General features: G+C 38.0%; 1 protein-coding gene and 1 non-coding gene across 7 annotated transcripts in view; one reads left to right on the forward strand and one right to left on the reverse strand.

The window, feature by feature from the left end:
* Wnk3 (WNK lysine deficient protein kinase 3) overlaps positions 1 to 23,369 on the reverse strand; it is a 134,577-nt gene that overhangs the window by 48,065 nt on the left and 63,143 nt on the right. For 5 of the 6 annotated variants that reach the window (XM_055617935.1, XM_055617936.1, XM_055617934.1 and 2 more), the window contains exons 9-11: positions 19,007 to 19,301; positions 16,244 to 16,344; positions 15,750 to 15,899 (exon numbers count right to left, since the gene is read on the reverse strand). In XM_055617935.1, coding sequence (XP_055473910.1) covers positions 15,750 to 15,899; positions 16,244 to 16,344; positions 19,007 to 19,301 — 546 coding nt within the window. The remainder of the gene's footprint in view (positions 1 to 15,749; positions 15,900 to 16,243; positions 16,345 to 19,006; positions 19,302 to 23,369) is intronic. The other variant, XM_055617938.1, reaches the window with a different exon arrangement.
* On the forward strand, positions 3,621 to 3,727 carry LOC129684723 (U6 spliceosomal RNA). Its single transcript, XR_008721387.1, has one exon. It is a non-coding gene; the product is annotated as a U6 spliceosomal RNA (small nuclear RNA).

The following is a 23,369-nucleotide window of genomic DNA, read 5'->3' on the forward strand; positions in this document are numbered from 1 at the left end:
TTCTAAAAGATTGAGTTCCTTCAGAGGGCAAATAAATTCCTCAATGAATCTGGTCCATTCCTGGCTCTCTAGTTTTGCATCTCTTCTTTAAGCCACACTAGACTGGAGCTCTTTTCCATGAGTTGGGTTCTTCTATACACTATAACCCCACTTATGTTCCTCTACTTCCCCACCTAATTTTCAATCCCTCCTTAGTCTTGTCCATTTATAAAATATTTGGACAAATTTTTTATAGAAAAATATATACAAAATATATACTATACACGCACATATATAATGCCATATAATGTATATTTACAAGGCTCTTTAAACAGTGGGTTCCAGAAACAAACCAGTAAAACTGTTCATATCTTAGTTTATACTATAAATTATAGTATAATACTTTGGAGAAATTGTTATTTCCATCACTGGGCCTACAAGATGAACTTTACTGTGGCAAAACAGACAAACAAACAAACAAAAAAACAAACCAAAAAAACAGAATTTCTCAAAGAGTAATAAGGTCATATAAAAATATAAATTAAAGGACTACCAATGCTCAAACCTTAGAGAACAAAATAATTAACAAGTAGCCTACTCAATAAAATAAATGAGTTCTCACTGATAGAAACAAAGAAAAAAGAAACAGTTCTAACTGCAAAAAGACAATTAATAAATACAATAAGGAATGTGGAAGAATCATAAATGGATGCTAAAACTATAAAAAGTTAGATGAAGAACACTATAATTACGTAGTTTCAAAATGTGTCCCGACAGATTACTTTTTAATTACAAAGGCAAATGTGGTAACTTTACAGTGACAAGATTATAGAAAGTCCCATCTTATGCACATAATCAAATTTAATCCTCTAATGTTGAGATAAACCAATATGATGTAGAAAGAATAACACAACCACACTTACATGGTATTCACGACCAAAAAAAATTATAACTTAAACTAAAGAGGAAGATGATTCAGACAGAATCAAACTGAAGGATATTCTACAAACTAATAAGCCTCCATTCTTCAGAGAGATCAAAGTAATAAAAGATGAAGGCTTGAAGAACCAGTCTAGATCAAAGGAAACAAAAGAGATAAGACAATTAAAGGCAATGTATGTTTTTTCTTTAATTAGATCATGAATCAAGGTGGGAGAACTTGCCATTAAATACATCATCTCAATAATAGTTGAAAATTTAATTATATGGATGTGGTACGCATGTATATGCATGTTCACCTATGTGGGCACACATGTAGGTGTAGGAATGGAAGCCCCAGGTCAATGTCATAGATCTTCCTTCATGGCTTTCCACCTTATACACTGAGTTAGGGTCTCAACTGAACCCAGAATTGCAAATTTGGCAAATCTAGGTAGGCAGCTTGCCCCAGGAATCCTGTTTTCAATAGCAAGGACTGGAATCAGAAGTAAATTGCTGAAGATTCCATGCTCTCTGGTAGGGAAATCAAGCTGTAACTGAACTGGAAGTTACGCCTGGCTATCTTTCATAGAGCTGCAAGGAACTATGTAGCTGCTGAGGGAGAATTGTCATTAATAGTCTTATTTTGTAGAATATCCTTCAGTTTGGGCCTGCATGCTATACAACTGAATAGCCACGCAAGACATGGCAACTGGTCCAAGAATGGCAGTGCATTATGGGGTGTAACTAAGAGCTGTCTGATTAGATTTGGGGAAGTCATACCCACCCCTAGACATAATGTTCCTGTCAAATTGTCTTCTAGATACTTCTACAGATCATTACTGCAGTCAGCTTTGGTCAGATGAGCTTGTTTTTGCAGTGGTAGTTACTACAAAGACTCATAACTAGTGTAAGAGTTGATAATAACAAACTGCTGAGAGCTGAGCCCTAAATAAGATATTTTTATTACTTCAAGGCTCAGGGAACACTGCAGAAGAAGGGGCAGAAAGAACATAAATAAGAATTGAAGTGTTGCAGAACGCTTTCTTCCAGACAGCTAAGGCACTCTTGTACTCTCAGGAATGAAAGTGGGACAAGAAAGTTGTGGTTAAAGGAATAATGAAAACACATTTATACACATATGAAAATATCCTAATTATATATTATTAGGCATGATGAGCTAAGTTTGATTCCTAAAACTCATATGGTAGAGGAAAAGAACCCCACTCCCATAATTTATCTTCTGATTCCACAGGTATCTACTGTGGTGTACACTCACTCACCCAAATAAATAAACATAATTAAATTTTATAAACTAGAAAAAAGGTCTGATAAAGAGAGTTGTGTGTGCGTGTGTGTGTGAAAAGATGTTCTATTTTATTGCTTGTCCATGAAATGCAAGTAAAAAACTACGTTCTTCGGTCAGAGAGATGGTTGAGTAGGTAAGAGCACTTGCTTAGCTTAGCCTGACATCTAAGTTCAATCCCTTGAATCCACATGGTCAAGGAGAGAACCCACTCCCACAAGTTGTCCTCTGACCTCTGCACATTCACATGCACAGACCTGAATGCAATCAACAACCATTCAAAATTTAAAGTTTCATTACCAAAACACACCTAACGACAGCAGCTGGAATTTTTAAAAATGACAAAAGTAGTGTTTATAAGAATATAGAGCAACAGAAGTCTCACACACTACTGTTGTGAATGTTTTTTTTTTAATAACTGCTTTAGAAAACTTTCCAACATTATCTAGTGTACCTAAATATACACATATCCTATGACCCAGCAATCCCACAATTATGTATAAATGTTAAGAGAAATGAGTACATATACCAGAAAATGCACAGAAAGGTTAACAGTAGCTTTATCCAAAAGACTCCCAATCATAACTAATCCTAAGTATCCAAAAGACCCCAAAATTAGAAAAATACAAGAAAATGGAGAATTAAATTTTGATATTGTTTGCAATGGAACAATTCATAAAACCAAACTACTGATACATGCAAAAACGTAGATGAATCTTTGTGAACCTTATAGAGGGCTAGAAATGGTTGTTTTCTCATTCCATTTTGATATACATAAACAAAAACTGATTAAGCCACACATTCTGATTCGCATGAAGAAATGTAAACATATGATCCTTAATATATAAGGATTTTTAAAAAGCTGTTATAATCTATTTCTGATAAAATACTAAAAAGTATTATTCTATACATGATTTACTGAGGCAAAAGACCCGAAAAACTACAAAGGTTTTATTTTTGAGAAATAGGATAATAGATAACCTTAACTCTCCTTATACTTCATTTTAAAGAAATATTTAGTGGAAGAAATGATAGTTTTAGAAAGAGTTTAGTTCGAAAGAAAATCTTCTTTAGCCTTCCAGTGCAAGGAATAAAGGTATATACCACTACACCTGGCCCAGACTTCTAATGCATCATCCAGAAGAAAAAAGAACAAAATATACAGAAGGAAGTAATTGTTGTTAATTATTTTTATCTAGACAATTTATTTTCCACTTAAGAAAATAAATGAAAGGTCCATTTCAAATATCCAGAAAAATAAAAAATTGAATAAGCAAGTAACAAAAAATTACAAAGCTATTCATTTTCCCAGTTATTCATAGAAAAGTGCATAGCAAATGGTAAGGATCATAGTAAGGGTGTTGTGGAAAAACAACAACAAACACCTGGTGGCATACAGTGTTAAAACTGGTTTTAAGTGCTTGCTTCAGTGGCACGTACACTAAAATTGGAACGATATAGAAAATATTAGCATGGCCCGTGTGCAAAGCTGACAGGCAAATCGGTGGAACATTACACATTTTAAAGAAAGAAAAAAGAACTGGGATTGGAGAAATGGTTCAGAGGTTAAAAGCACTGGCAGTTCTTTCAGAGGACCCAGGTTTGAGTCCCAGCATCCACATGGTAACTCATAGCTATCTGTAACTCCAGGTCCAGGGAATCCAATACCTTCTTCTGGCCTTCACAGTATGCATTTGGTGAGTAGGCATACAGAAAGATACACACAAAAATAAATAAATAAAACTAAAAAAAGCTAAACCAGGTGTGGCGGCACATTGTGAATTTGAGACCAGGCAGGCCTAAATAGTGAAAAACTGTCTTTAAAAAGAACCCCTGCACAGATGTAGCCCATGGCAGTTCAGTCTCCTAGTGGGTTTCATAGTAATAGGAACAGGGACTGTCTCTGACATGAACTCAGTGGCTGTCTCTTTGATCACCTCCCCCTGAGGGGGGAGCAGCCTTACCAGGCCACAGAGGAAGACAATGCAGCCACTCCTGCTGAGACCTAATAGACTAAGATCAGAAGGAAGGAAAAGAAGACCTCCCCTATCAATGGACTTGGGGAAGGGCATGCATGCAGAGGGTGGAGGAAGAGAGGGATTGGGAGGGGAGGAAGGAGGGAACTACAGGGGGATACAAAGTAATAAAGTATAATTAATAAAAAAATATAGTTTCTCAAAGTTCCCAAGAGGAGCCATATAGTGAAGTACCAAGCACTGCTAAGAGACAAGAGGGATGAACATCATCAGGAGGGAAAAAAATAAAATATAAAATAAAATAAAATAAATAAAAATTTCAGTAAACTTTTTAAATTAAAAATTCTTCCATCTGCTGTTCTGAATGATGATTGAGCATCTTACCCAAGGTCCTTCTTCTTGCTTAGCGTCTTTAGGTATACAGATTTTAGTAGGCTTATCCTATATTACATGTCTAATATCCATTTATAAGTGAGTATATACCATGTGTGTCTTTCTGCTTCTGGGATACCTCACTCAGGATGATCTTCTCTAGATCCCACCATTTGCCTGCAAATTTCATGATTTCCTTGTTTTTAATTGCCGAGTAGTATTCCATTGTATAAATGTACCACAATTTCTGAATCCATTCCTCAATTGAGGAACACCTAGGTTGTTTCCAGATTCTGGCTATTACAAATAAAACTGCTACAAACATGGCTGAGCAAATGTCCTTGTTGTATACTTGAGCATGATTTGGATAATGCCTAGGAGTGGTATAGCCGGATCTTAAGGTATTACTACTCCTAGTTGTCTGACAAAGTGCTAATTTCCAAAGTGGTTATACAAGTTTACACTCCCATCAGCAATGGAGGAGGGTTCCCCTTTCTCCACATCCTCTCTAGCATGTATTATAACTTGAGATTTTTATTTTAGCCATTTTGATGGCTGTGAGGTGAAATCTCAAGGTCATTTTGATTTGCATTTCCCTGATAACTAAGGACATTAAGCATTTCTTTATGTGTTTCTCTGCTATTCAATATTCCTCTATTGAGAATTCTCTGTTTAGCTCTGTATCCCCCATTTTTAAATTGGATTACTTGGTTGTTGTTTAACTTCTTGAGTTCTTTATATATTCTGGATATTAGCCCTCTGTCAGATATAGGGTTGTTGAAGATCCTTTCCCAGTCTGTAGGCTGTCGTTTTGTTCTGATGAGACAGTGTCCTTTGCTTTACAAAAGCTTTTCAATTTCATGAGATCCCATTCATTGATTTTTGATCTTAGAGCTTTTGCTGTTGGTGCTCAATCCTCATTCAGAAAGTCAAATGGGATAGACCTCAGAAGATGGAGAAAACAGGGAACAGGACAGGAGCCTACCACAGAGGGCCTTTGAAAGACTCTAACCAGCATTGTATAAAAGCAGATGAGACTCATAGTCAGGCAGAGTGCAGGGAATCTTATGAAAAAAGGGGGAGATAGAAAGACCTGGAGGGGACAGGAGCTCCACAAGAAAAGCAACAGAACAAAGAAATCTGGGCCCAGGGATCTGATACTCTAACCAAAGACCATGCATGGAGATAACCTAGAACCCTTGCACGGATCAGTATCCCAGTGTGTTCCATAGTAATGTGAACAGGGACTGTCTCTGACATGAACTCAGTGGCTGGCTTTTTGATCACCTCCACCTGAGGAGGGAGCAGCCTTACCAGGCCACAGAGGAGACAAAACAGCCAGTCCTGATGAGACCAGATAGGCTAGGTTCAGATGGAAGGGGAGGAGGACCTCTCATAACAGTGTACTGGGGAAAGGGCATGGGAGAGGAGGGAGGAAAGAGAAGAGAGAAGGAGGAGAAGAGGGAGGGAGGGCAGGATTTTTAGTGGAGGGGACAAGAGAGGGTGCTATAGCTGGGATACAAAGTGAATAAATTGTAATAAATTTAAAACTTAAAAAATATATATTCATACAAAATTTGGAAGTGGAGAGATGGCTTAGCAGTTAAGCACACTTGCTGCACTTTCAGAGAACTGCTGTTTGGTTTACAGCACCAATGTCAGGAAGATCGTTATAGCCAGTATTGCAGCTTTGGGGGATTGGAATACTCTTCTGGCCTCTGCAGTCACCCACATATGTGTAGCACACACCCCTCAACAAACAAAGTTTAAAATTTTAAAAATCTTAAAAAATATCAGTTCTCTATTCCTTATACTACCTCAGAAACTGGTCATATAAGATGGTCTTTGTCAGAATAAACTTATGCATCATTTAAATCATATTCACATATAGTAAGCTCATGACTATTTCTGAGAAACTGGAACATGGAAAACCTACTGCCAACTAACATTAGCATTACATAAATCAAGTCTGTCTTCACACAGATATAGCTAGGGGTGAGGGTGTACATCAGTGGTAGTATATACAAGGTGACAAGTTCAACCTCAACACCCAAAAGGTTATTAGGGGATTAGAACTCAAAGAATAAAGAAATCATTCCACTGATTTCAGGAAATGAAACCGTAGCAAGGTATGATAATAAAAAAAAAACCAACAATCATAATTCCTCATGTGTTCAAATAAATACAGAACTCAGATATGTAAAATGTAGAGTCATCCATTAAAATAATATATAATATTTTAGAGACAACATTCTACCCTGGCAGCCAGGCCTGCAGTCCAGAGGATCTCTGTAAATTCAAGCCCAGCCTGGTCCAGGACAGCCAAGGCAACACACAGAAACCCTGTCTCAAGAAAATAAATAAATAAACAAAGAAACACACACACACACTCAAAGTCAGCATGAGAAACCAAGAGAGATCCTGTCTTAAAATAACATAAAAGCCAGGCATGGTGGAATAGGCTTTTAATATAAGCTATTCAGGAAGCAAAGAAAAAAGGATCACAGGTTCAAGGCTGGGTTCAAAGCTAGCCTGGGCAACTTAGTGAATTCTTATCTTAAAAAATAAAAGTATGGGGTTGAGAAGATAGCTCACTGGGTAAAGTATTTGCTCCACAAGTATGGGGAACTGAATTCAAATCCACAAACCCATCTAAAGTTGGGTATAGCAGTATAAGTGTAACTGCAATCTATGGCAAGACAGTAGGTCTAAACAGGAGTATTTCCAGAAACTCCTAGTCCAGCTAGTGTGGCTTACATAGCAGTGACCAACAGAAAAGAGACTGCATTTCAAACACAGTGGAAGGTGATGTGTCTGCCCACACTCAACAGACAAAACGTTTTAACTTAAGGCTGGAGATGTAGCTCAATGAGCTCAGTGAGAAAATGCTAGCCTACTTAGTATATGTATAGCCCTAGATTTAATCTCTACTATCACAAACAAATGAGCAATAAATAAATAATTTAAAATATTTTAAAAGATTGATATGTGGCTCAGTAGTAGAATATTTGCCTAACCTGGGGGAGAGTGAAGAGAGAAGGGATAGTAACGCAAGAAAGAAAGGTAAAAAGAAACAGGAAGATGGCTCAGCAGGTAAGAGTGTTTTTGCATAAGCCTAACAATATTACCTCTTTCTGTCCCTGGAACCCACAAGCCTATAAAGTTACCCTTTCACCTACACACATATACACTGTGGTACACTCTGACTATACTACACTCACATATATACACACACAGTGGCACATCTATACGCTCATATTCTCTCTCCTGTTCTCTCTCTCACACACACACATACATGTTAAAAATGAAACAATAATTTATTTAAAATTTTAAGGAAATTAATAATCTGTATGATAGAAACTATAAAAACTATAAAATACTGCGGAAATTAATACCTAATTTTCCTCAATTTACTGAAATACAGTTGACATGTAAAAATTTTATTATTCAAATGTAAAACATGGACAAGTGTTCCCCTTGCTACACATCCTCACCAGCATATGCTGGTTTATAGAAGAATGTTCAGAGCTGTCTTATTCATACTAGTCAAAAACTTCAAAAAACTACATTTTACTAGAACACAGTCATGCCAGTATACTTAAAATTTACCTATGAGTATTTTTGTATATACAACAGCACAACTCAATAGTTGCAGCATATAAACTCTATACCACTGTCGTGGTTTTTACAGAAAGTTTATCAATACATGAACTTCATCCATCCTGACAATAGCTTTGGTTGCATATAGGCTTTTGGTTGCTTAGCATTTGTCATATTTTACTGAATTATGATCTGTGCCTTTTACTGTATGTGAATGTAAACAAAAACAAATATTGAGTCCTCGTTAAGGATACCTATGCTAAGGTATGCATCAGGAAAGTAAGATAGCAATAAAACAAACAAAAAAGTCTGTATCAAGTGGGAAAGCTACTGCCTTCAAGTTCAACCTGATTATCAAAGTAGGTTTGTGATCCAACATTTATAACAATAATTAATGATAAAATTTAAGTGGTAGATATAAGGGTGTTAATACCTGTTCTATATCTCTGAAGAATTCCAAATAAATTGCCAGGGACTATCTTAATTATAGAAGGGAAATACAAAACACATGAAATCTGTCCACAGAGGGATATCCTGATTGAAAATGCTTTGTAAATCCATTTACTTCAAAGAACTCAATCCTAGAACACTATATCCTTTGTAAAGAAACAACTACTGCAAAGGTACAGCTTTGCCAACTCTTGTTTGGACTCAGTGTATACATACTGGAATTCATTATTACTTACGTCCTTATGAAAAGAGAGAATTTTATAAAACATATAATACCAGAAGTAACTATAAGCTGTTTGGAATAGTAATACAGCATCACTCAAAAATAACTCATAGCACAATACACCTTTCACCAAAGGACCACAAAAGATCTTATTAACTCAATTAATTCAGATTTTTAGATGCCTCCAAAGCAGAGATGAGCAAAACAAACAAACAAAAACAAAATAAAAGAAAACAAAACAAAACAAACAGATTTTCTATTCTTTCCTTTAACTAATTAAATATATTTCACAAGTTGACTTACTAACATTACTTTAATTCTGGTAAAGGAGAATAATTATCTAACAAAGGGGCAGTACAGTATTAATGATTGTGTTCACAGTCTCTGAAGCCAGGTAATCCAGGTTTAGATGCAGACTATCTTTTATGGTACAGGGACATTACTTAGCCTCTCTGATTATTACCTTCATTACTTGTAAAATAATAATAATAATAAGACTCCTAGGACTGACATGAGGGAAAAACACGTAATGCTTTTAGAATAATGTTGGAGTGGGGAGGTAGCTCAGTGGTAGGGTATATGTGAGGCCCTGTGTCAGGTCCCTAGCATGCCACAAAGAAAGAAAGGAACTGACCATTCAAAGAATGGGCTTGTGATCTAAACAGAGAGTTCTCAAAAGAAGAAATAAAAGTGGGTAAGAATTATCTTTTAAAAACACTTACGGACCCTAGTAATTAAATGCAAAACAAAACAACTTTGAGATTTCATCTTAAGGTCAATAAAACAACCAACAACAAATGTTGGAGAGGTTGTGGGGCTAAGAAACACTTATTCACTGTCAAAGAGATTGCACACTGATCTAAACACTTTGGAAATCAATGTGGTGAATCCTCAAAAAGCTAAAAATAAATCCACTACTTGACCGAGCTATACCACTCCTTGACATATGCTCAAAGGATTCAATATTACTCCACAGACACTTTCTCAGCCACGTCCACTGAAGTTCTAGTCACAATAGCCAGACAATGGAAAAAAACCTAAATGTTCTTCATCTGATTAAGAGATAATGAAAATGTGGCATAAATACACTATTCAGCTGTAAAGAAACATGAAATCATGAGTTTGCATACAAATTGATAGAATGCAGAAGAGTAGGGCAATTTAGGCCCAGAAAGACAAACATTACATGCACTCTTCTCATCCAAGGTTTCCAGCTCCAAATCCTTAGATAGAAGAATATAACCCATGTGGTAGGCTCCTGTCCTATTCTCTGTGTTTCCCCTCTTCTGATGTCTATACTGTTTGCCTTTCTGAATGAGGACTGAGCATCTTACCCAGGGTCCTTTTACTTGCTTAGCTTCTTTTAAGTGTACAGATTTTAGTATGTTTATCCTATATTATATGTCTAATAATCACTTATAAGTGAGTATATACTGTGTGTCTTTTTGCTTCTGGGATACCTCACTCAAGATGATTTTTTCCACTTCCCACCATTTGCCTGCAAATTTCATGGTTTCCTGGTTTTAATTGCTGAGTAGCATTCCAGTGTGTAAATTTACCACAAATTTTCTATCCATTCCTCAGAGAAAGACAGTGCAGCCAGTCCTGATGTGACCTGATAGGCTAGGGTCAGACAGAAGGGGAGGAGGACTTCCCCTATCAGTAGACTGGGGGAGGGGCAAGGGAAGAAGAGGAAAGGAGGGTGGGATGGGGAATAGAGGAGGGAGGGGGCTACATCTGGGATACAAAGTGAATAAATTGTAATAAATAAAACAACATATAAACAAAAAGGATAAAAAATAACATAACCTGGAGTAACTGCAGAAACCAGGAAAGTAAAAAGACAGCATTGTGTATGTGAGGGACAGGATTATGAGCAATAACAGAAGAGACAAATAGGATACAAGTAATCTAAATGGGGAAATGGGAAAAATAAATGTTGGGGACCTTTAACTAGTGAACTGAATGGAGATAATTATAGGAAGGAGGGTAAATAGCAGTAAGGATGTCTAAAAGTCATTATGAATTATACTATCAACTATCCACCTAAAAATACATATAAAACCTGTAAGTCTGTACAAACATACACATACATGGTTTAAATGAAATTTTCTCATCTGGATTGACAATGCTCTCCTGCAAGAGCTACAAACTATCTAATAAAAACCTTAAGACCACATGAAAAACCCTCTTTTGATGGTTGGCTAGGGCTGTCCAAGAGAAACCTAACACATCTCAGGCTATTGCTGTTGCCCTTGGTTGCCCCTAGAGGTTGAAGTTAAGTCCCTATTGCTGAAGATGCCAGGCACCTTAGACACAGAGCCTAGAAGCCAGAGTTGGAATTGATATGAAAGCCTCCTTCCTGAGGACTTGCCTTCGTAGGGTACTAGAAGGCACCATGCAAATTTCCAAAGGAGGGAAGCAACCAAAAGTTCTACCTGGCTATGATAACACTTTTGAACTACAAGAACCAGCAAGGTATGGTATTTTTAAGGGTACAAAAAATGACATGCATATTTAGTGATAAGCAAGAGCTCTCTAATTGGACTTATGGCTTACTGGAGAAAAATCATGCCTGGTACTGGAAACCTAGCCAACTACCAATCAAAATGCAAAGTTTTGGAGCCCAGTCACAATGGGGTACCTAGGTTCAGGAGTCTTGGTAGAGGAGGGACAGAAAGACTGTAACAGCCAGAGGATCAGGAAGTTTGTTATGAGATTTTATTTCCTAGCAATATCAGAAACTACAGCCATAAAGTCTTACCAGCCTAAAAACATGAGCTGAACAAGGACAACAACAACAGACATGGCAAAGTGGACAGGAGAAAAATTCATGAGGCTTCAACCCTAGACAAAGGTCCATAGGCAACTACAGAATGTAGAGAATAGATAAAATTGTCCTCACTTGAGACAAACATTCCTAAAACCAATGGTCAACCCTGAAAATGTATATATACATGTAACATCATATGGACTGAGCAGGTTGCATTTATCTGTTTAGGAGCACACATACGTACTGTGATGGTTTGAATGAGAATAACCCCCATAGGATCATATATGACTGGATAAGAAGTTTGTATGGAATATACCATGACACCAATAACCAGTTGTACAATATAAAGTAGATGCTCAAGGCTGGCAGTGAATAAACAGGCTGTGTAGAAGCCTGGACTGTATAGGTTTGCTGTGCTAAGAAATCAGTTTGTTCCTGAGGTTTTAACACACAAGGCAGTTGCTCGGGAGCCTTCAGTGGGAAAAGTGGTGTTTCTGTAGATGGTTCTGAATAAATGTTTTGAACAGAGTTAAGATGGCCATTCCCAGGACTAAATCATACTTTCAGACACCCTTTGGCTGCTGATGATATGAAAAAGCTTCAGAACCTTGCAAAATACAATCTTGGTGAAGATTCTCTTGTGGTGCTTCCATATTTGATTGTGAAAATCAAGGCTGCTGCTGAATAGAGGCTTGGAAAAAAGAATCCTTTAAATGCATCTGGCATTGTGGCGGTGAAAAACCTGGAGTTATACATTCCTGATGTATATGTACCACTGGATATGGTTGTGATACTGACTACATCTTTTCTAAATGCCTCCCAATGGAATTAGAAGGGAAACAAGTTTTGTCAGCAGCGTTCTGTGTGCTGCTCACATTAGAATGATTTAACAAAGTTTGCAGATGATTAAGTGGGAAGAAATAAGAAGTCTTATTGGCAAATAGTACTTTGTCTAAAGCCTTATTCCCATTTCTAGGGCCAAACTCAAGTTGAAGATCAACTGCTGGGTGTTGCAAAGTCATCTGTGAAGCAGGCAATGTCTGAGAAGTTAACTGTAGAAAGGGTTGGTTGCAAAATTCCAATAACTAACAGGTCTAAACTCATGGGGTGGCTGAAGTTGGTCCATCTCCTCTAAGAACCAGCTGTAGTTCCTGGTGCTAGGGTAAGAAAAATTCAAATTATAAATGCATATGCCTTGCCCATTTTATTGGGACTATTCCAAACAAACTCAAGAAATGCTATATGATAAAATTTTCACCAAGTAATCTAAAAAGTTGTAGGTACTAGCATTAGGCATTCATTCTACAAAACTCTTAACACTGAGTAAATGCTAGATGAATGAATGAAAGATCTAGAACAGTCCTAGCAATAGCTCATGGCTTCTCATTTATTGCACTTATCACATAAATCATTTAAACCCTGGTAAAGACAAAGAGTAACTGTATCTGACACTTTCACATAATCTGTGCACATGCTCCAAGAGAAAAATAAAAGGGTTTTTAATATCATAACTAATATGAACATAAGTACTCTCTCAAAAATACAGGAGAAAGTTGACAGAAATAAATATAGGTTGATGGTAATCATTCCCAGAGTTTGACTACTTGTTTATAAAAGACCCAAACTGTTGCTGTGATGGTTTGAATGGGAGTAGACCCTACTGGCTCACATATCTGAATGTTTGGTGCCCAGTTGGTAGACTTTTTAGAAAATTAAGAGGTGTGGTATTGCTGGGGAAGGTGTCACTGGGATTGGGCACTGGGGTTTTATAAGCCCATACCAGGTCTACTCTGTCTGTCTGTGTCTCTTTCTCTCTGCCTCTCTATCTCAGCTACTACTCTAGCACTATGCCTGCCTACTGCCACACTCCTCACTATGATAATAACGGACTAATCCTCTGAAACTGTATGTAAGCAAGCCCTAATTAAATACTTTCTTTTAAAAGTTGCCTTAGCCATGATGTCTCTTCACAGAAACAGAACAGTAACTAAGACAGTTGCTTTTATGTAATGAATAAAATATACAGGCTACAAAATAAGCGTGAAATATAAATTAGTGCCTATTATTCTTTTTTATATTTATTTATGTGTATACATCAGTATACACATGGAGTCTCCTGGAGTTGGAGATACAGGCAGTTATGAGCTACCTATATGGGTACTAGGAGCCAAATTCAGGTCTCTTTTCTAGAAGAACAAGACATACTCTAACTCTGAGCCATCTGTCCAGCCCCTGTATCTGTAATTTAAATTATGAATGTGTGTGTGTGTGTGTGTGTGTGTGTGTGTGTGTGTATATATATATATATATATATATAATTTTATATATATTTATATTTATTATATATATATATATAATGACAATTCTAAAGGCTATAGTCTCAAACATAAACAGTTATCTCTAGATGGAAGGATAACAGGCTAATGGGTGATATTAATTTCTTTATTATTTTACAAACAGGGTCTTGCAATATAATGCCAGGCTGGCCTAGAATTTGCTATGCAGCCCAGGCTCGACCTGAACATGTGATCCTGCTCAATCTTCCAAGTGCTGAGATTCTAAGCATGTGCTATTACATTCAGCTAGAGTATTAATTTTAAATATGCAAATAAAAATCTCCAAAACTTTAAAAATATTAATACATTTTAAACACATAACTATACTTGTGCATTTGAACCTAGGTTAAAGTTAATTATGCTCAGCATACAGAATAGGCTTAAAAAAAATGAATTAAACCACAATGTGAGCTCAATTGTAGATGTATATAATATCACTTACAAATACTAAACAAATGCTCAACTGTATCTAAAGAACAAGATTACCCCCAGCATATTTTAAATTCTTCTGTCATTTTCAAGTGTACATCTGCTTTCTTTTACAATATTATGAACTCTTTGAGGCTAAGAATTATATCTTATCTTACTGTATTTTCTCAGAAGATAGTATTAGTAGTCATTAAAAGTTTATTGATAAACTGGAACCAACTATAGGCCAACCTCTAAAAAGAAACAAATGCACCACATGCTAACTAGAGAATACCGAAGACTTCAGAGAATCTTACTCCCAGAGAGGAAGTGCACATACATGCATGGAGTGGAGTGGAGTAAAGAAAATAAATAATGACAGACAAAAGTCCTACTATGTCCAGAGTCCATGACACAGGCAACCAGACTACAGTACGGATACATGAATTCACACAAAGATAGCTTACTCACTGTTAGAAATAAATAATATTGCTTTTGTACATTTGAAAGTTAAAATTTCTCCTATAGAAAATAAAGACAATCTTAAAAACGAAGCAAGAATTTAGATGAATGTATTAAAAATTAGGAAAGTCTATGAAATACTATTTTTAATTAATTGCAACAGATATCTCTCCATCATCTAGCTAACCTAGAAAGATTCAATACAAAGAAAAGACTGGTTTGCCAAGAAAAAGAAACAAGAGTCCTGAATAAACCTTTGGGTGCAGTTAGTTTCTATTCTTGTCAATTATAGATGTAGTAATCCTAGAGTCTACTTGCACAATATTAGATGTATCCTCAGAAAAAAATATGTTGGGTATGAGGAAGCATGAATAACTTTGAACTTTGAGTGGCCTTTACCTAAATCTATGGCTAACTGATAAAAGAGAATTGTTACTTGTCAGAAAAACATAGACAATGGGAAATATGTTTAAATTAATAACAGCCTCTACAGTATGTGCCTTATGGAGGTCGGAGAGATGGCTCAGTGGTTAGGAGCAATAGGTGCTCTTCCAGAAGACCTGAGTACAATTCCTAGCATGCACACAGCAGCTCACAACCAACTTTAAGTCCAGATGCAGGAGATCTGACACCACCTCATCTATAGGTACCAGGAATGTAGCACGTAGACACACATATAGGCAAAACACTCATACAAATAAAATTAAATTAAAATGTAAATCTTAAATTAAAAATACTTTTAAAAATGTGTCTCATTTGCTGGGCAGTGGTAGCACATACCTTTAATCCTAGCACTTGGGAGACAGAGGCAGGGCAGTCTCTGAGTTCAGGGCCAGCCTGGCCTGCAGAGTGAATCCCAGGACAGCTAAAACTGCACACCCTGTCTCAGAAAACAAAAAACAAAACAAAACAAAACAAAAAAAAAAAAAGAAGAAATGTGTCTTACCTTTATCTGTGAGACCTTCTGGATAGTTAATGGAGAAATTTGGGACTGTGAAACAACTGCAAGTCCAGTGGCATATATGGGCATAACAGAGGACTGACCTTGAACCACAGGCAAAACTGGGGACTGAGTCAGCTTTGGCTGCTCGTGCAACTGGTAAATAGAGGAAAATAAATAAACTCTCCAATTTATAGAGTAATATACATAGGCAAGCATATATATATATATATATATATACACATATATTTATATATACATAAACACATATATACATAAATATATATTTATATATAAAAATCAGTATAAGTATATACAATATTTACTGTTGTATATACTGTATATATATATAGTTGTAACAGTTGTATATACACTGATACATAAAAATATAGTAGTGATTCCCTCACTCCTGAAATTTGTTGGCAATGTCCTACCAATTGGTGAGAAGAATGTATTTGTCCTGGAACACTTATGTCAGCTTGTAGGATACTATAAATTACCTGAGAGCTCGTTGTCTGGTTTGAAGAAGAGGCTACAGTGGGATGACTTGAAATATCTGAATGTAGAACCGATCCAGCTGCTGCCTCGGATGAAGTGTCACCTTTAATAAAGAAAATGAGCAAAGGGTAGAAGGGAAAACATGAAGCACAATGTTCAAATTATATAAATAACAGTTAAACATTTCTTTAAATTTTTTCTATTATGACATAGAGTTTCAAATAAAATATTCATACTTAATAATTAATACTTTTCAAAAGAACGAATACCAACACTGAAGAGATAAAGCTAAAAGATCAAAAGTTAGAGGCCAACCTGGGTTATAAGCGAGTTCAAGGACTGGGCGGGCTACATAGAAAGGCCTGTCTCAAAACCCAAGAGCCAAAAGGTGAAACTGAACGTTGACATTGTGATGTAAGCAACAGTTTCTTTTTCTTAGAATGTCAAGGATCAAACACAGGCCTCAGACCTGATAAGTTCACACTCTGTTACTATGTTTCCATCCTTAAAATGATCTCTTTTTCTTGTTTTGTTTCTTTTGTTTTCTGAGAGTAGCCTCAAACTGGGGGAGAGGGAGAGGGAAAAGGAAAAAAAGAGGAGAGGGAGAAGGAACGAAGGAAAGGGAAGAAGGAAGGGAGGGAGAGAGAGAAAAAAAAATGCTCAAATGTGGGTGCACAGTTGACAGGTGTACAACGCTGGATATCGGTCCTTAGGCACCACTTGCCTTTTTTTTTTTTTCCTTTTTGGAAATCTATGTCCTTGTGCAAGGCAATTACTGAGTTACCTCTCCAGGGCATCAAATTCCTGACCCTCCTGCCTCAGCCTTCAAGAGCGCTGAGATTATAGGCAGATGTTACCCTGCACACCTTCCAGAGTCTCAATTTTTTCTTTATAAAGCAAAAGTAAAATAAAACATAAGCCCAGACATGGTGGCACATGCCTTTAACCCCAGCACTTGGGAGGCAGAGACAGGTAGATCTCTGTAAGTTCAAGGTCAGCCTGGTCTATACAGTGGGTTTCAGGAAAGCCAGAGCTACATAATTGAGACCCTTTGTTGAAAAAAAATCACATAAAAGTAATTCCAGGATCTGAAGATGTAGTTTCATGGTAGATTACAATGCACAAGGCCTTGGTACTACCCCAATCATGGTGAGAGAGAGAACAAGAGGGAAGGTGGTAGGAAAAAGAGAGTAGAAGGAAAAAGGGAAGGCAAGGAAGGAAAATGGAATAAAGGAAGAAGGTGCAGCTAGGCACAGTGGCATATACCCTAATCCCAGTACATAGAAGGCACAGGCAAGAGGATCGTGAGTTTGAGGGTACAGTCTGAGCTATAAAGCAATATCATCTCCAAAACAAAAAGAATGAGGAGGGAAAAAGATCAACTAACTTCATTTGCCAGTCATTTCATGTGTATCCTAACAAGTGTATACTTATTGCTATGACTTATGTAAAATATAAGTCTCATGTTCCATAATTCCTAGAAAATGGGTTGGAAAACTTATTTCCTTTGTAGAACAATTGGCTATAGCTTTGCAAATGCTGTGTGTTTCTATTTTATTTATTTATATTTTATTTGTTTCATTAATTTGTGGTTGCTATTGTTTTGACAGTCTCCTTATGTAGTACTAGGTGACCTGGGACTCACTATCTACCTATATCTATCTATCTATCTATCTATCTATCTATCTATCTATCTATCTATCTACCTACCTACCTACCTACCTATCTATATACAGGCTGGTCTCTAAACCACAGAGATTTGCTTGCCTTTGCCTCCAGGGTGCTAAGATTTAAGGCCTGCAGCACTACACCTTCCTTCTGTGTGTGTGTGTTTTAATTAAGTTTTTATTTTTTATATTAATTACAGTTTATTTACTTTGTATCCCAGCTTAGGCTCCTCTCTCTTTCCCTCCCAATCCCACCCTGTGTGTTTTTTTTTAAAGACAATGTAGTATAGCAAACAAAAAACAAACAACACAAAAACAAAACCCAAAAACCCTAGAGGACTTATATTTTCATTCCAGTCTAAAACACCAAGGCCCTTAACATCTAGAAAACTCCTTCTTAAAAGAAATAAACTGTATCTTTAGTTCTAAATTTTCTTCATGGGCTTATGCTAGACTATTATAAATAATATTAATATCATTTCTCTGAACTGCAGTAGTTGCTATACTATAATCTTTCTGCAACTATAATATTGGGCAAGTCACTTAAGCAATTCCTTAAATTTATTTTGAAATGACTATCATGTATTCCACACTGGCCTTAAACTAGCTGAGGATGACCATGAACTTCCAATTCTCCTGCCTCCAATTTCCAAATGATGGAATTATAGCTAAGTACAACCAAGCCCAGTTTATATGATAGAGGGGATTCAAGCCTAGGATAGTAATCTCAACTGGAACAAATTCCTAACCCAATTTTCTTGATTTTAATATAAGGAAACTGTCTGGTCTATTTCAAAATTTTTATTTTTGTTTTGTTTTGTTTTTTGAGACAGGGTTCCTCTGTGTAACTTGGCTGTCCTGGAACTCACTCTGTAGACCAGGCTGGTCTCAAACTCAGATCCGCCTGCCTCTGCCTCTCAAGTGCTGAGATTAAAGGTGTATGTCACCATCACCCAGCTCTATTTCAAAAAATTTTAAAGGCTTAATAAAATTATAGATAATTGAAAACTCTGAAAAGTACCCATATGCTATATAAAGACAAGAAAACTATACATATTCTATTTAAAGACATTACTGTCTTTACAGTAGTTGTCTTACCTCTAACAGAGGAGAGCTGCTGCTGTGGTTTTCCTTGTAGAAGCTGCTGTCGAACATGTTGATCAACTTCTGTTTCTTCACATTCAGCTGCAGTGTGTGGACCAGGAGCAGGTGGTAAAGTCGCAGTTGGCTGCTGAGGAAATACAATCCCCACATGCTTGCACTGGGATTCCCTGCGATCCTCCAAGAGTCCAGCAGGCTTCTTTTCCCTTATCTTTTTTATCAGTGTCACACGGTCCCTAATGGATTTAGCAACAGCTTTGGAATCACTTTCATGGAAGAATCCAGACTTGACCTGCAAAGAAAACATAATACACTCCTTCTTTAAAAATTTAGCTTTCTTTACTTAAATATGTTGTACACCAAACCTAAATTCTATTAAATAACTTATAATTAATAGTTGGTCTCTGTGTGCTTTTTAAATTGGACATGTAAACATGTGAGAGCCTTTCACTAATAACACTTCAATGTCTGAGGCAAGAGGACCTTGTAATGTCAGTTACAAAGCTTGTTTCAAAAATCAGTAACAGCATGCCTAGTACTGACACTCGAGAACTGCAGATATCTGAAGTGGTCTTCTGTCTTATATGAGCACATTATCTGATGCTGTAAGATGGAATAAGTTCAACTTAAAATGAAGCAGAAATGACCTGCTTGGAAAAAAAAAACTTAAAAAAAATATGTCTAGAGGAAAGAGAGAAGTGCCAAAGGGGAAGGAAAATTTGGAATTGAATTAACATCCCTGAAATAGGAAGACTGTCTACTGAAATACAGATGAAGTTTGGAACAGAAATCAGCATGCTAAGCAAAGGAGTGTAAGCTCACAACAGGGCACTTGGTACATCTAACTGGGCATTAAGGCAGTGAGAGATCAGGACAGAGCTCTCTCTATTCTGTCTTTAAGAAACAAGGATGAGAGGGCGGGGCAAGATGGCAGCGCGGGGAGGACTCTCATTCTGAGGAGCAGCACAGCAGGATTGGCACAGTGACCAGCAATCAGAACTCGCGGCCATAAAACACAAGTGGTTGTGTTTCTCAGGTGAGAGGATACCCCACGGTGGGGGATTCGATCAGCTTTAACTCACCCGGCTAAACCGCGGAAGAGATCCCCGTTCCGCCAGGCGCTTGGTCGCCAGCCCAGAGCTACCCGCCAGCGCGATCTGGTCACGGTCCCAGACTGAACTGTGGGCCCACAACACCATAGACTGGATCTCCCAGTCGAGAGATAACCCCACGGAGCAGGAAACAATTGGGACCGACCCCAGGTTACCCAGACATCCCCTGGAAAAGACTCGGGTTCCGCGGGTGCCCCAGGAGCCAGCCCGGACCCAGAGCCGGGAGGGACAAAGGCGCCTGCCTGCACAGCGCCCTGCCTGCGCGCCTGATTCGCCGCCTCAGATAGAACTGTGGGCACCAGGGCACCAGGGCACCAGACTGCGTGTCTCTGGCAGGAGGAAACCCCCAGTGGAGGGGGTCAGCAGCTCTAACGCTTAGGACACCCAGCACCAAAACACTTCCTGGACTCACGCAGACTCTAGTGCAGGCAGAAGCGCTGTGCTCTGCCGCCATTGTTGCGTTCCCCTGGGGCACTGGGACACACAGCTGCATCCTTGGACCTGCAGGAATCGAAGAGCCATTACAGCAGCCCTCAGATACTGTGCCAGGGATCGGCCAGTTGTCCCTGGCTGGACTGCCAAAACTGTAGGAATCCCTGATCCTTCAGGGGGGCTGCACCCACAGCATCTGGACCAGAGTGGTGCCTACAGCCGCCATCCCAGACAGAGACACACAGCTTCTGGTCCAGAGTGAGGCACCCAGCCTCCAGACCAGAACAGTGCCCCCAGGTGCCAAATCAACCTAGGTGCACATTCTCCAGGTCCAGAGCAGAGCAATCAGCCTTTGGCCCAGAGACTTGCTGAGTGCACCTCCCACTTTCTCAGACAGAACTGTGCGCCCCAGGATAACAGACTGAGTTTCCCTGTTGGGAGAAAACCCCATACCTAGGGAATCAGCAGTTTCTTCAAGAGGACTGTACATGGAAATTTAGTGAGCAGCAGCACACTAAATTTATAACAAGAAACCCAGCAGTGGGGCAGCTGTCTTGAGAAATTTTATGGGTAAGAGGAGATCCCCCCCTGCCTAACATAGACCACAGCTACTACTCAGGGCTATAAACCTGAGGTGAGCAGTGGCATCTCCGGAGAAACACTGGCCATACAGTGACCATAACCAAAAAGCAGAGAAGGACTCCTTCAGGAAAAATCATCTTCCGGCCAAGGGGATACTCCCTACCTCAGGACTCCAGGAAGCACAGAAACTAACAGCCAAAACCTAAATCAGCCCAATGGGTAGAGGTCAGCGTAAAGGCTCAACCAACAAAAGACAGAGCAATATGGCATCTCCAGAACCCAGCCATCCAGGGGCGAACAGCCCTGAACAATGCAGCATAATAGAAAATCAAGAAGAGGACCTTACATCTATGTTGATGAAGAAGATAATAGAGGAGACAAATAAAATACGTAAAGAATTAGAGGAAGATAAAACCAAACAGATCATGGCTATCCGTAAAGAAATGGAGGAAGATAAAGACAAGCAAATTAGGGCCATCCGTGAAGAAATACGGGAAGATGCAGCCAAACAGCTTGTGGCCTTCAGAGAAGAAATAATTAAATCACTGAAAGAAATCAAAGAAACAGAGTTGAAGGAACTAAAAGAAAAAGAGGAAAATACAAGCAGACAGGTGAAGGAAGTAAACAAAACAACTCAAGACCTGAAGATAGAACTAGAAAAATTAAAGAAAACACAAATGGAGGAAATAATGGAGAGGAAGAATTTAGGGAAGAAAACAGGAACTACAGAGGTAAGCATAACCAACAGAATACAAGAAATGGAAGAAAGAATCTCAGGTGTAGAAGATACAATGGAAGAAATCGATGTATCTGTCAAAGAAAATGTGAAATCCAAAAAATTCCTGACACAGACCGTCCAAGAAATCCAAGACAATATGAAAAGACAAAATCTGAGAATAATAGGAATAGAGGAAAAAGAAGACTCCCTTCTCCAAGGCCCAGAAAATATTTTCAACAAAATCATTGAAGAAAATTTCCCCAAGTTAAAGGAGAAGCCAATAAGGATAAATGAGGCCTACAGAACACCCAACAAATTTGACCAGAAAAGAAAATCCTCCCGCCACATAATAATCAAAACAGGAAGTATACAGAACAAAGAAAAAATACTAAAAGCTGCAAGGGAAAAAGGCCAAGTAACATATAATGGCAAACCCATTAGAATCACACCTGACTTTTCAACAGAAACTATGAAAGCCAGAAGGGCCTGGACAGATATCATGCAGACCCTAAGAGAACACAGATGTCAACCCAGGCTACTATACCCTGCAAAACTCTCAGTCCTCATAGACGGAGAAAACAAGATATTCAATGACAAAAACAAATTTCAACAATACCTACACACAAATCCAGCATTACAGAAGACACTGGAAGGGAAAATACAACCCAAGAAAATTAGCTTCTGTCAAGAAAACACAGGAAATAATTAACCTTACTACAGCAAAACAAAAAGCAACCAAGCACACAAACTTATGAACACAGCCAACATCAAAATCAAAGGATCTAACAGCCACTGGTCATTAATCTCTCTCAACATCAATGGACTCAACTCTCCAGTAAAAAGACACAGATTAACAGAATGGATACGTAAACAAAACCCAGCAATCTGTTGCATACAAGAAACACACCTAAGACACAAAGATAGACATTACCTGAGGGTAAAAGGTTGGAAGATGACTTTCCAAGCAAATGGACCCAAGAAACAAGCAGGAGTAGCCATTCTAATATCTGATAAAATAGACTTCCAACCAAAAATAATAAAAAGAGATGAGGAAGGACACTTCATACTCATCAAGGGAAAATTCCACCAGGAAGACATCACAATCCTGAACATCTATGCCCCAAATACAAGAGCACCCACATTTGTAAAAGAAACATTGATAAAATTTAAACCACATATAGATCCCCACACATTAATAGTGGGAGACTTCAACACCCCACTCTCAACAAAGGACAGGTCAACAAAACAGAAATTAAACAAAGAAACAATATCTCTGACAGAGGTCATGAATCAAATGGACCTCACAGACATCTACAGAACTTTACACCCAAACACAAAAGAATTTACCTTCTTCTCAGCACCTCATGGAACCTTCTCCAAAATAGACCATATAGTTGGTCACAAAGCAAGCCTCAACAGATACAAGAAGACTGAAATAATCCCTTGTATCCTGTCTGATCACCATGGAATAAAGCTGGACTTCAACAACAACAGAAATAGCAAAAAGCCTACACAC

Source organism: Psammomys obesus, unplaced genomic scaffold (genome assembly GCF_907164565.1).
Source record: "Psammomys obesus unplaced genomic scaffold, mPsaObe1.curated_primary_1811, whole genome shotgun sequence".
In the NCBI taxonomy this organism is placed as follows: Eukaryota; Metazoa; Chordata; class Mammalia; order Rodentia; family Muridae; genus Psammomys; species Psammomys obesus.